This window comes from Apium graveolens, chromosome 8 (assembly GCF_009905375.1).
Source record: "Apium graveolens cultivar Ventura chromosome 8, ASM990537v1, whole genome shotgun sequence".
Taxonomy (NCBI): domain Eukaryota; kingdom Viridiplantae; phylum Streptophyta; class Magnoliopsida; order Apiales; family Apiaceae; genus Apium; species Apium graveolens.
The window spans coordinates 916984-931761 of record NC_133654.1 but is presented as its reverse complement, the minus strand read 5'-3'; the positions used below and the strand labels follow the sequence as shown (position 1 = coordinate 931761).

The window sequence follows — 14778 nt, the reverse complement described above, 5'->3', positions numbered from 1 at the left end:
GACCAACCTTGTCCAAAAGCTTAAATCTAACTCAACACGCACAGCCCGCACTCAACCCGCAAGGCCCGCACGGTTCAGCCCGCATGGCTCACGAGTCTAGTGTCGGTTACGAGTCCGTGTCTGTCAGTTCGAACCCGGCCCGACCCGATTCGTTCAACTTGCGTGTCGGTTCATTGTTCGCTGTTCGCGTGTTCAACCCGTAATCAACCCAGCCCGGACCGCATGGCCCGCACTAGTGGTCTCCTCTACTTCGGTGTCCTGAAAAAACTGTTTGTTGCATGAAATATTTTAATATTAATTATGTAAATGATATACTCCCTCCGTCCCACTGTTTACGTTACTATTAGGCACATATTTCGAAACTTCTATAAAATATAGTTTCATAATATTTTTTCAATATTTTTTAAGTAAAAGTTTAAACATAAAACTTTTATTCAAAAAAAAAATTAAAAAAATATTATGAAACTATACTTTAAATACGCATTGAAAAACGTGCCGAAAAGTAACGTAAACAATCCAGTGGGACGGAGGGAGTATATTTTATTATATATTAAAATATTACCGATTTTTAATCCGAATAATCATTTCAGTTAATTCCCAGTTTACCCATGTACAGATTAATTTTTACACACTGCTTCTAATACTATTATTTGGGTAAACAAAGCGAGTAAAGAGAGTAAGAAGGTGCAAGGCGGGGGAGTAATTTGAACAAAGCAAGTGGAAGTGGCAAGGCGTAGATTGTTGTTTCATCACCAAATCTGTGGATATGGCGGGTTGGGTGCTGTTGGAAGCGGCGTTGCCGTTGGGAATTATAGCCGGCATGCTTTGCATTGCTGGAAATGCCCAGTATTTCATCCACAAAGCAGCCCATGGCCGGGTATTTCCAGATCTATCCTAATCCTAATTCCCTATACATCTATTTTATTTGACCCCCCCCCTCTCTCTCTCTCAGCCCAAGCACATAGGCAATGATATGTGGGACGTTGCCATGGAAAGGCGTGACAAGAAGCTAATAGCTCCTCCCACTTCCGGTAATTCTCATTCCTCCCAATAACTGGAATTTATTACTATTTGCATTTTTACAATTGGTTTATCTATACCCCTTTTCTAGAGTTATCCTCCAACTTAAATAAAACCCATCGCTCTCTATGTTCTAGTATACATAGCTGCTCAATTTTTACTTGTTTTTTTTATTGCAATTCTACTTGGGATGACTTGTTGCAGTTGGTTTTGACAAATAACCGAACCTTGTCAATAATTTTCTTTTGTAAAAAATTAGCAACCAAACTGAATCAAACATTATTGGTGCAATTAAGCTGGGTTTTGGTTTGAAATGACACAGTTTTGGTTTTGAAACCAAAGATATCAAGAATTTATAACTAGAAATGATGTTAAACAAAGTATACATAATGTAGTTATTAATATATCATTATTTTCAGAATGACAACCATATATTTATGGATAGTGTTGTATTATTATACAGTTAACAAGCACAATTTGAGGTAACATTAAGAAAAATTTGAAGTAACAATAAGAAAAACCCATCAGGCATTATATTTTAAGAATATTAAGTTATACAGTTAACAAGCACAATTTGAAGTAACATTAAGAAAAATTTGAAGTAACATTAAGAAAATTTTGAAGTAACAATAAGAAAAACCCATCAGGCATTATATTTTAAGAATATTAAGTCAGAATTGTTAGTCACTTTGTTATATTTGTTCAACCAAACAGAATCAATGCAAATCATAAATGAGCCTAAACGCGAATGAAGAATGAAGTGGTTGTTCTTGTAAATTGATAGATACAATTATACTAGTTTCATATATTGAAAAACCATCAATAAAATTCAATCAGTAGCTAACTGCATGGACTATACATGATTAAAAAAATTAAGATGTATTATTCTTATATATATATGTTTATATATATATGATACAAGTATATTAGAGCAAGTCCGGTGCTAAATCTAAAATGGCAATAGCGGTAAAGTAGTTTTTGGTCTTAAAAAACAACTAGTGCTCCAATGCATAGTTCTAAAATAGAACCAACTACCTTTAAGTGATATAGGACCAATGCATAAAATATTATTGTGTTTACCAACTATGCATTTATGCATTTATAAGAATACATATAGCTATGCATTGGAGTGGTGATTTTGCAAACTTAGTTCTATATTATAGCTAATAAACCAATTATAGCTATGCATTGGACTTGCTCATAGTCATAGTAGTACTGTAGTAGTATATTAGTATTTCAATTTTTGATGTTGCGAGGGAAGGAGCAAGAAGGGAGCTGACATACTTATCTCGTTCGGGAGCATGTATTATTGCCAAGTTTTCGTGGTGATTAGATTCCACACAATGGTCATGGGTTCGATTCCTGGGCCTTTTTGTGGAAACAACCTTTATGCTCACTCAATCTCATATGCTAATCTCATATGCTGCTGATGTGTTTGGTGGGGTGAATAAAATGCAGGGAAATGGAATAGATAAAATTAAAGAAAACTAATGGGGGTTGGAGGGAAATTTGTTATGATATGAATTGCAAAGAAAATGGGTGTGGTAAGAAATTGAGTGTTCTCTCTCAAGTTGGGGTAAGTTAGTTGGGGTAAGTTAGGGAAATGGAATAGATAAAATTAAAGAAAACTATTGGGGGTTGGAGGGAAATTTGTAATGATATGAATTGCGAAGAAAATGGGCGTGGTAAGGAATTGCGTGTTCTCTCTCAAGTTGGGGTAAGTTACGGTTAGAGTTGTAAGCGAACCGGACAGTTCGGTAAGCTCGCTCGAGTTCGCTCGAGTTCGTGCTCGATAAGCTCGGTTCGGTAGCTTACCGAACTCGAGTTCGAACCCCAATTTCTGTCCGAAATTTTTAACGAGTCGAACCGAACATTGTACACGTTCGACTCGAGTTCGACTCGAGTTCGACTCGAGTTCGTTCGACTCGAGTTCGACTCGAGTTCGTTCGACTTGAGTTCGACTCGAGTTCGTTCGACTCGAGTTCGTTCGACAAAAACACAGTATAACTCAACCAATTTAATTTAGAAACATATAAGAGATCTAATACACACAACTACAACCTACAAGATTCAGGGCTCGAGATGAAAAAACCATAAACTCAACGAAATTAAAAAAACCCAAAAGAACAAGAAGAAAGAAGAAGACTAAAACCCTACAAATTCTTAAACTTTTGTGCACAATAAATTGAAGATTGTTATATAGTCTTGAAAAGCTGAAGAAGATCTTTGTAGGCTATAGCCATCTCCGAGTATTGCAGTCTCGCCTCTCTCTCGTTTCGTATGTATCACCCAGAGAGCGTGTGTATATATCAAGATGGATTGATTGTTTTTGTTTGATTGCTCTGACTAGCAATGATGTACACTTCTGCCTGATAATTAAAATATTGGATTTGGGTCTATTGGTTTGGACTGACCACTCTGCATTTGGTTAGTCAAAGAAGCCCAAAGCTTATATGCCCCCTTTTCTTAACGAACTGTTCGAATTTTGTTCGAGCTCGGTTCGGTTCGAAAGGTTCGTGAACAACTCGTGTTCGGTTCGAGTTTTACCGAACTCGAGTTCGGACAAAGAAAAGTGTCCGAAAATGTTAACGAACATTGTTCGGTTCGTTAATTTTTTGCTCGTGTTCGTTAAAAGTTCGTCCGAATTCGTCCGAGTTCGGTTCGTTTACAGCCCTAGTTACGGTGTTTAAATTGTAGTTTAGGTCGTTACGAGTAAAATGTATGAAAGAATGAAAAATTTGAATATTTAGCAATTATACACTTCAAATCTCATTACATTCCCCCCAATTTCAAATTTAAGCCAACCAAACACAATATTAGGTTGTGTCCACTTGAACATAATGGAATAAGAAAGGAATGGAATTAAAAATTGTAAACAAAATTTTATTTAGAAAGAAATTAGGTGGAGATAGTGCACAAATACCAGGGAGTAAAATTTTTTAAGATGAAGATATATAGGGAAAATGACAAGGAGAATGGAACATTCTTCCTAAAACACGCGGGTTAAAATTCTAGTTTAAATTGTTTGGGGAGTTATGAAGTAAAGAGTAAAGATTATAAACATTGTTAGTAGTTATATTTCTACTCTTAATGAAAATAAAATGAATCCTGTGAAACTCTTTGCACTCTGACTATGTTTTGTATCTGTTTTTTTTTAAAGTATTGTTTGGGATTGTAATGTTCAGAACAAAGAAGAAGATTATTTGCGGTAATTTGCATTATAGTTTTTAAAGTATTCTTGGAGGGTAAAGTGAAGATTTAAACTCATGTACTTTAGCTATGAGAGGGGAAGAAAGAGGCTTGACTGCTAGATTAAATTATCATTTATCAGTAATTCTTTATAATGATCAGTTTGAAAATAATCAAGACTGTTTTCACAAATATAAAAGACCTGGTATTGATGATGCATTTAATTTTTATCTATTTTCTAAATTGTGTATGAACATGTCAATTTTAGCTTTGGATTATAAATCATATACAATTACTTATTATTAATATGTTACATATTAATAAAGAAAATATTGATGTATTATGCATTTGTATGATGTATTTGACATTAAAATCATTTGACAGGTGTATGATTTCCATTAGGATATATAATAATTAAACTATGCTAAATCTCAGGTAATCTTCGTTAATAAATGAAGAGTATTATTTTTGTCTTTATTTCCAACATTTGTTTTCATATTCTTTACCTTTTTTCTTCTTTCTAGATAAATTGAAAGAAACTAAAACTTGAACTACTGATGCAGAGCGTGGAAAATTAAATTTAGTTAAGTATTTTATGCTAATATTTTAAATTCAAGTATATTTTTTTAATAATTATTTGTGTCATCTAATTAGGATTATTTTACAGTTTGGCTCATAGTTTAGATAAGTTGGGTGGTTTAATATGAGTTGTAGGCTTATAGCTATATGAGCATGTCACATGTGCCTATAACCTTTTAACAACTATGACCCTGGCCTATTACTTCGTGCTTTTGGCATTTTAACGGCGATGACCCTAGCATTCCGGGTCTTAGTGTACTTGTCATGCGTGGTCTATTAGGTTATCATTTATTAGCCTTTCTAATTCTCTCTGCATGGAAAGCCTTAAGCATTGGAAGGTAATAGTTCTTTAAAATTCAAAATATATATTTTTGACAATTTAGTAAAGTATGGTTTCGCAGTTGTTTTTTTAGACTTATGTCTCGTTGGAGCTCGTCATATATTTATATACAATATGTAAAAGCATGATAGTGTTGCCTAGCAATTATTTTCTATAAACATCAGTTAGCAAGTTAGCCATTTAACCTTTAAATATATTTTTAGTTTACTAAAATTATGTACTTTGAAAATTTTATTAATAAATTTAATATGTTGGTGTTGGTAAGATTCCGATCGATAAGTGAAAATATCAATTTAATGATACATTTTCACTTAAACCATCCTAAATGCATGAATGTATACTCTTATTCACCCCTTATTAATTTTATACAATTTTTTCAAGAAGGGTAATTTTGGAAAAATATCAATAAAATTTACTTCCATCTCATATCATATGTCTTTTTTTGACCACTATGTGGTCAAATTGCCAAAATCTTGACCAATAAATAAGACAAATTTATGTATTTTTGTTATAAATTGAAAAATACATTTCAAAGAGCTAATTATACAAGTTTTGAAATTTATTTATTTATATATTAAGTGTATGTAGTCAAAATTTAAATAATTTGACCAGAAATTAGTTAAGACAAGACAATATAATATGAGATGGAAGGAGTACATTGGAAGTTGAAAGTGGAAATCTCTCAGAAGAGACTATTATTGTGCGACGGAGGGAGTATATTGTAGCATACATGTTAATAGTATAGACTGTTTGTACACTGTTCAAAAGCTAAGAAGCACAGACTCAGATATGGCGACACGGGACACGGGGAATCGCCAAACCTCGGAGAGTTTTGGATACGGGACTCGTCAAAAATAAATAAATAAATAAATAAGTATTCTTGATAAGAGGTGTATATGTACTCAGCCAAGTTGGGGCCGAATCCCCAAGCCGGGCGAGTCGGACTCGCATACGGCATCGAAAACGAAGAGTCCATGCTTCCGAGCGTGCATAAGAGGATATATAAACGTCAGTTAAACATAAGGCATACTGATTATTTATTTAATATTTTAATGCAGGAATCATAGGTGCTTGAATGGACACAGGGGACGTCTATGTTTCTTCTGGCGGTGTTTGAATTCCGCAGGATATTTTCTGCAAATATACTCGATGATTTTTGGTGTTTTAAATACAATAAAATAAATATGATCTCGAGTCATTGTAACAGGAAATAGGCTTTTCTGCATGCATGGTCTCACAGTCATGTTTTACTATTTAACTGCCGGAACATGGACAATCAAATCATGTTATACTATTGAATTCCGAAATATATACTAGCATAAGATGTGTTCTCGATCCTCACCAGATTCCAGAGTTTCTGCCATTGACATGTATTTGTATGCAATTTTGCCTGCACTAGAAAACCTCAACAAAACTTGAACACTGAAAGTGTATTCTCAAGATTGCATAAAAAAATATGAACCTTAGATTTTGTGCATCCTGGGGTCCATATAAAGTTCTACTTATGCAAGTCATTCTCATTCAAGCTCTGTCTTTTATGAAAACGCTACTGATTTTACTCAAAAATAGATAAATGAATAGCCACGACCCACGAGTTGTATATTGAAGTCGTGGGAATACATTAATTTAGTCACCGAGGTATATGCAAAAATATTGATAAACTAATTTACAAAGAGATGCTTTGATTATAACATTAAACTCAACAAATGTAAATCTTTATCAGGGCTATGAATAGAAAACATGTAGACATAATTACCTGGGATTTTGGCATCTAATGAACATTCATAGAGTTATTTATTGTGCAGATCATTCTCATCCAGGCTCGTCTTCTACGAAAACTTTACTCCAGATTTCACTCAATATAATATAAATGAATAGCCACGAGTTTTATATGGAAGTCTGTAGTCTGTAAGAGCTTGATTACGGGGAACAACTGAACAAGAGAGCCTTTTCAATAATCATACTAATTCATAAGTATATCAATAATGGTTAACAAGATTCAGCAATCTAAAGATTAGTACGTAATTTTTTTTAATTCTGTGTGTCTTAAGAAGATGAACTAGGGGTGGGGGGCTGCTGAGTAGAGCAGATTAGAAAATGAATCTCTTGCAACATAAATTGATCAAAAGATTCCTACACAAAAAAAAACTAATTTGCTGTTGATGTCATTAACTTACAGTGGTTAAATTATAAAAATTAGTTATAGAGTGGTTTCCAAGCAGAAGCAGTAAGCAAGCAAAGATCTTTCCAACCAAGTTTGAGAGTGCCGTTATCCTCAACCAAGGTGTAACCATCAGAAGGGAACATCCCGAGCAAGAGAGTGGCCTGTGCGGCAGCATTCCCAGCCAAAGAGATTCCCTTAAATCCAGATTGCTGAAGCTTCTCCCTCCAGTTGTTGAATCTTAACTCGCCACGGCCACTCCTTGAAGGACCCCCAACGGCTAGCACGTTCTTTATCTCCCTCGACAGCAACTGCTGCTCCACCACATGCCTCTCCTCGCTTTCCTCCCCATAGCTTGCCCCGAGCGAGTCAAACAATGCAGAGAAGTAATGTATGGCCTCCACAAACCTTCCTAAGAAGGAATCGGCTGTGTGACTCAGGTCTTGCTCTACCACTGTCACTACTTTTGGGGCCAACCTGCAGACAATACGCGCACCACATGAACAACTGAACAAGTGATATTCACTACAGTTTCTGATGCTAAGTGATATTTCCCCATGCCATTACATGTATTAATCTTCTATTACATTAATAGGTTTGAAGTAATTCACAAATCAGGAGTGCACCCTCAAAGATTGATTAGTTTAAAATTTCGCAAGAGACCTCCATCTGAGGATCCTCTTGCTGCTCACAACATAAACGAATCCAGAATAGTTAACTAGGACAAACCTAAACATTTAGAGTTATATATTCAACGCCCAATTGGTGCAAAATGCAGACAAGAATCGGATCAAAGGTATAGTAACATTAATTACCTTTGCAAGAGCCAAAGCGTGTTTGCATCGGAGCCTGTGACATCGTAGAGTGAATGCTGCAACCAGTGAACCGCAACTGCCTCCTTTTTACTCACGTTAATTCTTTCAGGATCTAGATTTCCAACTTTATCGGCAACTGGGGAGAACTCAAATGGCAGTCCTAACTTATCAGCAAAGTCCGACAAACGCTTACCAGTAGCTTCTAAAGCCTCCATACAAGTACCAAAACCTGTGAGTCGAACGGAGGGAGGTCCCCCAGGGCGAGAAGCCAGGATATGAAAGAGACCCGGCCATTGGAGGCCTTGCATAATGTCAAGGTCAATGATATGCACCCTATCCTCCCTCTCAAATGCTTCCTGAATGGCCTGGTTTGCAGTGAAGTGTGAGAACTTTACGAAGGGGCTTATACCGTTAAAAACCTGGAAGGCTGAGGCCATTTTCTGGCCATGAGGAGGCACCGCCGTTGTGGGAAGAGAAGCGTAGATTCCTAAGCATGAGCTAACTAACCTGGCTGACATTGCCTCTGAGAAGTAAGCACCCACCCTTTGAGCTGACGTCCCAAAAGGTGTGGATAGTTCCGAAATTTCCAATAGCATTGTATTGGCCTCCTCAAAATTATCTGCAGATACAGCCTCCGCACACTGCAGGAGTAGCTTCAGCAGGTGCAGACCTTCTTCATCCCTCTTCAGTTGTCGTATCTCTTCTTTTTTCTTCTCTCTTACTATGGATGCATCATCCATAAGCCGTGACGCATCAGCTGCTGCCGGAGGAGGAGGTGGCAGCATCTCCTGCTTTCGGTGCTGGGATTCCTCGTGCATATTAATTTGGTTGGACAGCATCACGGGATTAATACGGTCATTAGGCATTACTGCAGTAGTGTTAGCCGCGGGTTGGGGAAGTCCCCAATTATTGTAATGGTTGGCAGTAGCAGCAGCAGCAGCAATGTTATCGACATCCCCAGGATAAACCGCAAGAGCAGTTGATGAGGAACCCTGGCCATGTTGAAATTGGGGCTGCCCAGCAGTTGCTTTACAAGTAGTTTGAAGATTGTGGAAGTGTGCATATTGAGAGTTTGATGAAGTTTCCGTTTGCTTTGGTATCATGATTAGATAGTCTGGATCCGTGGTGGTCAAAGTGCGGAGTCTAGTCTCAAGCAGTGCAGCAAGGCCGGGATTGCAGGGGCTTATAATTTCCCTAACATTTTGGATGAGCTGTGGTATAGACACAGGAGATGAAGTGTGAATGAGATCCTTGATGACGCCATCTATCCATGTCATGGAGGCGCTGCTGTTACTACTAGCATCTTGGATTCCAATTGAAGTATGAGTAGTTGGCTGCGCCTGCTGCTGCTGCACCGGCGGAAACAAGGGTAGACCAGAAAAAACACAAACGGAAGGCGAAGCAGATTGATGAGATGATGAGCAGTCCATTGCAGTATTACTAGAAGCCGGGTGGGTGTTGATGGTAGAAGAAGATAACATCACGGTGGTGGTGGTGGTGGAGTAGTTGGCAATGCGTGGGTGGTTAAAACAATTGGTATTATTATTACTATTACTATTACTACTGCTATTGCTAGTATTATTATTTACGACTTCCCTGCCTTGGAGGCTAGTAGATAAAATCCCCATCCCTGCTGCATCCATATTTGCTCGGCGGCTTAAAAATCTATTGTCGACGCATTCATCACCAGTTTCAACATGGATCTCGGAAACTGACCTTTTTCTCACCATTGATAATTTTATTTATTTTTTATGATAAATCTCGGATGCAAAAATGCAATGCCGGAGGAAGGAAGGTATAGTAATAGGAGTAACAAAAAGGCTGACACAAGATTAAATGTTTAAAAGACGTTACACTTTTACACGCCAACCCAGCTCGAGAAAAAGTTTTCACTGTTCAGAATGCCAATGTACGTTTGTCTCGGCTTAAAAAAGTAAGAGCGGAACATACATATGATGTTATATACATGCATACACAGTTGCACACATTTATATATTTATTTATATTTTTGTTCACTGCCAAGCCAGAATCCGCCAGCCAGAACTCGAAACCCAATGTATCTCTCTCCATCTCTCTCCATTTCCTATAAAAGTTATATGTATTTATATATATGGTTCCAAGCTAAAGGACCAAGAGATAGAGTCAAAGGGAGGGGGTCCATAACAAAGAAAATAAGAGACATAAAAACACTCTACAAACAAACAAAGGAGTTAGTAAATTGGGCAGTACGAAAAAGGTAAGATGATGATGCCCTCTGAAAGCAAAATGTCAAACGCTACGTTGCATCCTCCTTGGGAAATTAATTGGATTGACAGCTCCTTCTCCCCCCTCTACCTCGACAATCACACCCAGACTCCCCCCTGCAAATCTTTTAAAGGCCCTTTTCTTCCCCGTGCTACTTTGAAATCCATTGTTGTTTTTCCTGGCCTCCCCATTTGATAGGGATAAATAAATTATGATTATATAATTAAATACTGCATTAATTGTATAAGCTGTGGGCTGCTAGGCCCAATAAAAAGATATATGAAACTCAGACCAGAAAGGTTAAGCCTGATGGACCAGATCAGGCCTGATGGAATAAAAAAAGGCCCAAAAGCCCTAATTATTAATTAATTTCGTAATTAATTAATAAGGGAAAAATCAGCTATTGAGAAGAGTCCCGGTAAGGATATAAATCCTTATAGATTAGCCTCAAGGGGACCTAAAAGGATAAGGAATCAGCTTCCTACTTCCTAGGACTCCTAAGTCTATCCTAATTCAGAGGCTTGTCCACCAAGTCTCCTATACCAAGTCCAATTCAAGGACTCCCACATCTATATAAGGGGCCTCACCCCACAAATCAGAACTACGTTTTTTGGCTTGATTCTCTAATTCACAGAGATACGTAGGCATCTCGTAAAGGCAGATTGAGTCACGAAACACGAGAGCAGCCATTAAAGGCCTTGAGCTCCCGAATCTTAGTATTAAACACAGCAAGTAATAACCTTGATTTCTTATCCATAACATTTGGCGCCGTCTGTGGGAAAGCAATAACAACCATGGCGAGAACACAGAGAACAATTGGAGCTCTAGAGAAAAGAACACCATCAGAGACAACCCAGGTGATTTCATCAACCGTAGAGGTTCCTCCCCATTCAACTTATGCATCTACTCAGGGGGAAGCCCAGACAGGGGCAACTCAACCTCAGCCACAAGGGACAACTCCCCCGACTATTCAAGGTACGAATCCTCAAGTTCAGCAAGTACATATACCTGTGAATTCTCGACCCGTCGGGTATGAATATTCAACTGTTGTTACTACTAACCCCCCTTATGGGATGCCCCTTCACCCTGAGGTTGGAGGAAGCGGATATGCTGGGCGAAGCGAAGCACGAGGGCGGTCGCCCCCCTATATACGAGGTTTGGATCCTATCCCTGAGGATCGGGAATTTTCTGGTCCATACACTGAGAGAGACTCCGAATCTTCGGATGATGAAGTGGCCCCGAGAAGGAGGCGCCCTGGAAAAGAGCCAATAGCCGATGGAAGGCAACGCCCCCAAAGCACCCCAGGGGCGAATCCCCAAGAAGTGCAGGAAAAGATCAGGGCTCATGAGGCTGAAATCCAAAGACTGAGGCGTGATTTGGAGGCTCACCAAGCCACCAGACCCCACATACCTCCTAGGGGGAGAAATCCTCCTCCTATCATAGACCTGGATGGTCCGGTAAGAAGAAGGGCTGCTGTCCCAAGAACTGATCCGAGCAATCTCCTTCCCCTTGGAGATCCTGATGATCCAACTCCACCCTTCACAGAAGAGATAATGAATGCCCATGTCTCAAGGAAATTCAAGATGCCCACTATCAAAGCCTATGATGGCACGGGAGACCCCGCTAATCATGTTAGGACATTCTCTAATGCACTGCTGCTGCAACCCGTGAATGATGCTATAAAATGTCGGGCCTTCCCTCAAACCCTGTCTGGTATGGCTCAAAGATGGTACAGTCGCCTACCCCCAAATTCTATTGGATCATTCAGAGAACTAAGTCAGGCTTTTATTAAGCAATTCATTAGTGGAAGAGTCCATGAGAAAAGTTCAGCATCTCTTATGAGTCTTGTGCAAGGAGCTAAGGAATCCTTAAGAGATTACCTGAATCGTTTTACAAAGGAGGCTTTAAAAGTCCCAGATCTTGATGATAAGGTAGCCATGATAGCATTGCAACAAGGAACTAGGGATGAGTTTTTTAAGATGTCTTTGGCCAAACGACCCCCTGAGAGCATGTTGCAGCTCCAAGAGAGGGCAGGGAAGTATATCAAGGTTGAAGAAAGTATGAGGAAGACCGTAGTAAGTAATGAGCCCACTGGAGGCAAGAAACGAAAAACTGATTTGGAGTATATCGCTAAGGACAAATATCCTAGAACCGAACAAAACCCTGATTCAACCCCCAAGAAGGGAGGACCTGGGCAAAAGTTCACTGAATACGCTAAGTTGAATGCTCCCAGAAGTCAGATTTTGATGGAGATTGAGAAAGACAGAGATATTCGCTGGCCTAAGCCCTTGAAGGCTGATCCCGCCAAGCTAGATAGGGGCAAGTATTGCAGGTTTCACAAAGATGTTGGCCATGACACCGATGAGTGTAGGCAATTGAAAGATGAAATTGAGTTTTTGATTCGAAAAGGAAGATTGAATAAGTATACTGGAGATGGAGGGGACATAAATAATAATGGAAGGAAGAACTTTGAAGATCGTAGGAGGGACCAAGATGATCAGGGGCGGAATCCCCAACCTAGAGGACCAGTTATAAACACCATTTATGGAGGGCCGAGACCTCAAGGGCCTGTGATAAACACGATCTTTGGAGGTCCAACTGCTGCTGGATTGTCCAAAAATTCCAGAAAGGCATATACTAGAGAGGTTATGCATATTGTTGGAGAAGCCCCGAAGAGGGCCAGGACAGAAGTAACATTGGCTTTTGATGATTCCGACCTAGAGGGTGTGAAGTTTCCCCATGACGACCCGCTGGTCATAACACCAATAATAGGAAATAGCCCGGTTAAGAGGGTCCTTGTGGATAATGGTGCTTCTGTGGATATCTTGCTCCACGACACCTTTCTAAGGATGGGGTATAACGACTCCCAGTTAACACCAACCGACATGCCGATATATGGATTTGCTGGAGTAGAATGTCCTGTGGAAGGGATAATCAAGTTGCCAACCACCATAGGTACGGAGCCAAGGCAAGCAACGCAGATGCTGGATTTCATAGTGGTAAAGGCTAGTTCAACTTATAATGCTATCATGGGGAGAACAGGGATACATGCCTTCAAGGCAGTCCCCTCTTCCTACCATTCAGTCATGAAGTTTCCCACCCGAAACGGGATTGGAGAAGAGAGAGTAGATCAAAAAATGGCTAGAAGCTGTTATGTGGCCTCTTTGAGGGCAGACGGAGTCGGGGGGCAGGTTCTTCCTATTGAAGATATGGATGTTCGAGAAAATGATGAGAATAGAGGAAGGCCAGCAGAAGAATTGGTTTCGGTTCCTTTAGATCTCAAGAATCCTGAGAGGATGACTTTCATTGGAGCCACATTAGAGGAGCCCCTTAGAGGGAAGTTAGTGAAATTTTTGCAAGAAAATAGTGATGTGTTTGCATGGTCAGCAGCTGATATGCCAGGCATAGACCCGGAGTTAATTACTCACAAGCTAAACGTGGATCCAAGTCGGAAGACAGTGAAACAAAAGAAAAGAAATTTTGCCCCGGAAAGACAAGAGGCTATAAAGCAGGAAGTGGAAAAGCTCTTAGAGGCTGGTTTCATTGAGGAGATTCAATTTCCGGAGTGGTTAGCAAACCCTGTAATGGTGAAGAAGGCTAATGGAAAGTGGAGGATGTGTATAGACTTCACCGATCTGAATGATGCATGCCCCAAAGACTGTTTTCCGCTGCCTAGAATTGATACTTTGATTGATGCCACCGCTGGACATGAGATGCTGAGTTTCATGGATGGGTTTAGCGGATACAACCAGATCAAAATGCATAAGGATGACATTCCAAAGGTATCATTTATCACTGACTTTGGTGTTTATTGTTATCTTGTTATGGCGTTTGGTCTCAAGAATGCAGGAGCCACCTATCAAAGGTTGGTGAATAAAATTTTTAAGGATCTTATTTGGAAGACTATGGAAGTCTATGTTGATGACATGCTAGTCAAGAGTCTAGTAAAGACTGATCATATAACCCATTTGAGGGAAGCTTTTGAGGTCCTGAGGTACCACAAGATGATGTTGAATCCCACGAAGTGTGCTTTCGGAGTAGGATCTGGAAAATTCTTGGGATTGATGGTCTCAAAGAGGGGAATTGAGGCTAACCCCGATAAAATAAAGGCAATCCTGGACATGGAACCCCCAAAAACTGTCAAGGATGTTCAGAAACTCACAGGAAGGGTTGCTGCGCTAGGACGATTCATCTCCAAGTCAGGAGACAAGTGCTTGTCATTCTTCAAGTCATTAAAGAACATTAAAGACTTTATATGGAGTGAGGAAAATCAGAAGGCATTTGAAGAGTTAAAGAAGTATATGGGCCAGGCCCCGTTGTTGGCCAAGCCAGTTCTGAGTGAAGTTTTATTCTTGTACTTGGCTGTTTCAGAAAGCGCCTTGAGCGCGGTGTTGGTTAAGGAGGAACTGAAAGTCCAGAAACCCGTATAC

General features: G+C 39.4%; 2 protein-coding genes across 3 annotated transcripts; one reads left to right on the top strand and one right to left on the bottom strand.

Moving 5' to 3' along the window:
- Positions 1-624: 624 nt before the first annotated feature.
- On the top strand, positions 625-6469 carry LOC141676835 (NADH dehydrogenase [ubiquinone] 1 alpha subcomplex subunit 1). 2 transcript variants are annotated; one of them, XM_074482556.1, is made up of 4 exons: positions 625-877; positions 953-1031; positions 2282-2366; positions 6187-6469. In XM_074482556.1, exons 1-3 carry the CDS (start codon positions 767-769, stop codon positions 2347-2349), a joined length of 258 nt encoding a protein of 85 aa, XP_074338657.1. In that variant the 5' UTR covers positions 625-766; the 3' UTR covers positions 2350-2366; positions 6187-6469. The 2 variants fall into 2 exon arrangements, with proteins under 2 accessions (XP_074338657.1, XP_074338658.1); XM_074482557.1 differs by lacking the exon at positions 2282-2366 and having other exon boundaries at positions 638-877.
- Positions 6470-7087: 618 nt separating this feature from the next.
- LOC141676737 (protein SCARECROW-like) lies at positions 7088-10099 on the bottom strand. Its single transcript, XM_074482443.1, has 2 exons — positions 8105-10099; positions 7088-7766 (listed from the first exon to the last, which is right to left on the bottom strand). The coding sequence occupies exons 1-2, from the start codon at positions 9832-9834 to the stop codon at positions 7325-7327; spliced, it is 2172 nt and encodes a 723-aa protein (XP_074338544.1). The 5' UTR covers positions 9835-10099; the 3' UTR covers positions 7088-7324.
- Positions 10100-14778: the final 4679 nt, after the last annotated feature.

Excerpts from the sequence above, each read along its gene's own strand:
- LOC141676835 (XM_074482556.1), top strand. The coding sequence starts at position 767 with ATGGCGGGTTGGGTGCTGTTGGAAGCGGCGTTGCCGTTGGGAATTATA. Across the intron at positions 878-952 it reads ACAAAGCAGCCCATGGCCGG|CCCAAGCACATAGGCAATGA; the intron begins GTATTTCCAGAT and ends TCTCTCTCTCAG. Across the intron at positions 1,032-2,281 it reads AATAGCTCCTCCCACTTCCG|GAGCAAGAAGGGAGCTGACA; the intron begins GTAATTCTCATT and ends TTGCGAGGGAAG.
- LOC141676737 (XM_074482443.1), bottom strand. The coding sequence starts at position 9,834 with ATGGTGAGAAAAAGGTCAGTTTCCGAGATCCATGTTGAAACTGGTGAT. Across the intron at positions 7,767-8,104 it reads ACGCTTTGGCTCTTGCAAAG|GTTGGCCCCAAAAGTAGTGA; the intron begins GTAATTAATGTT and ends TATTGTCTGCAG.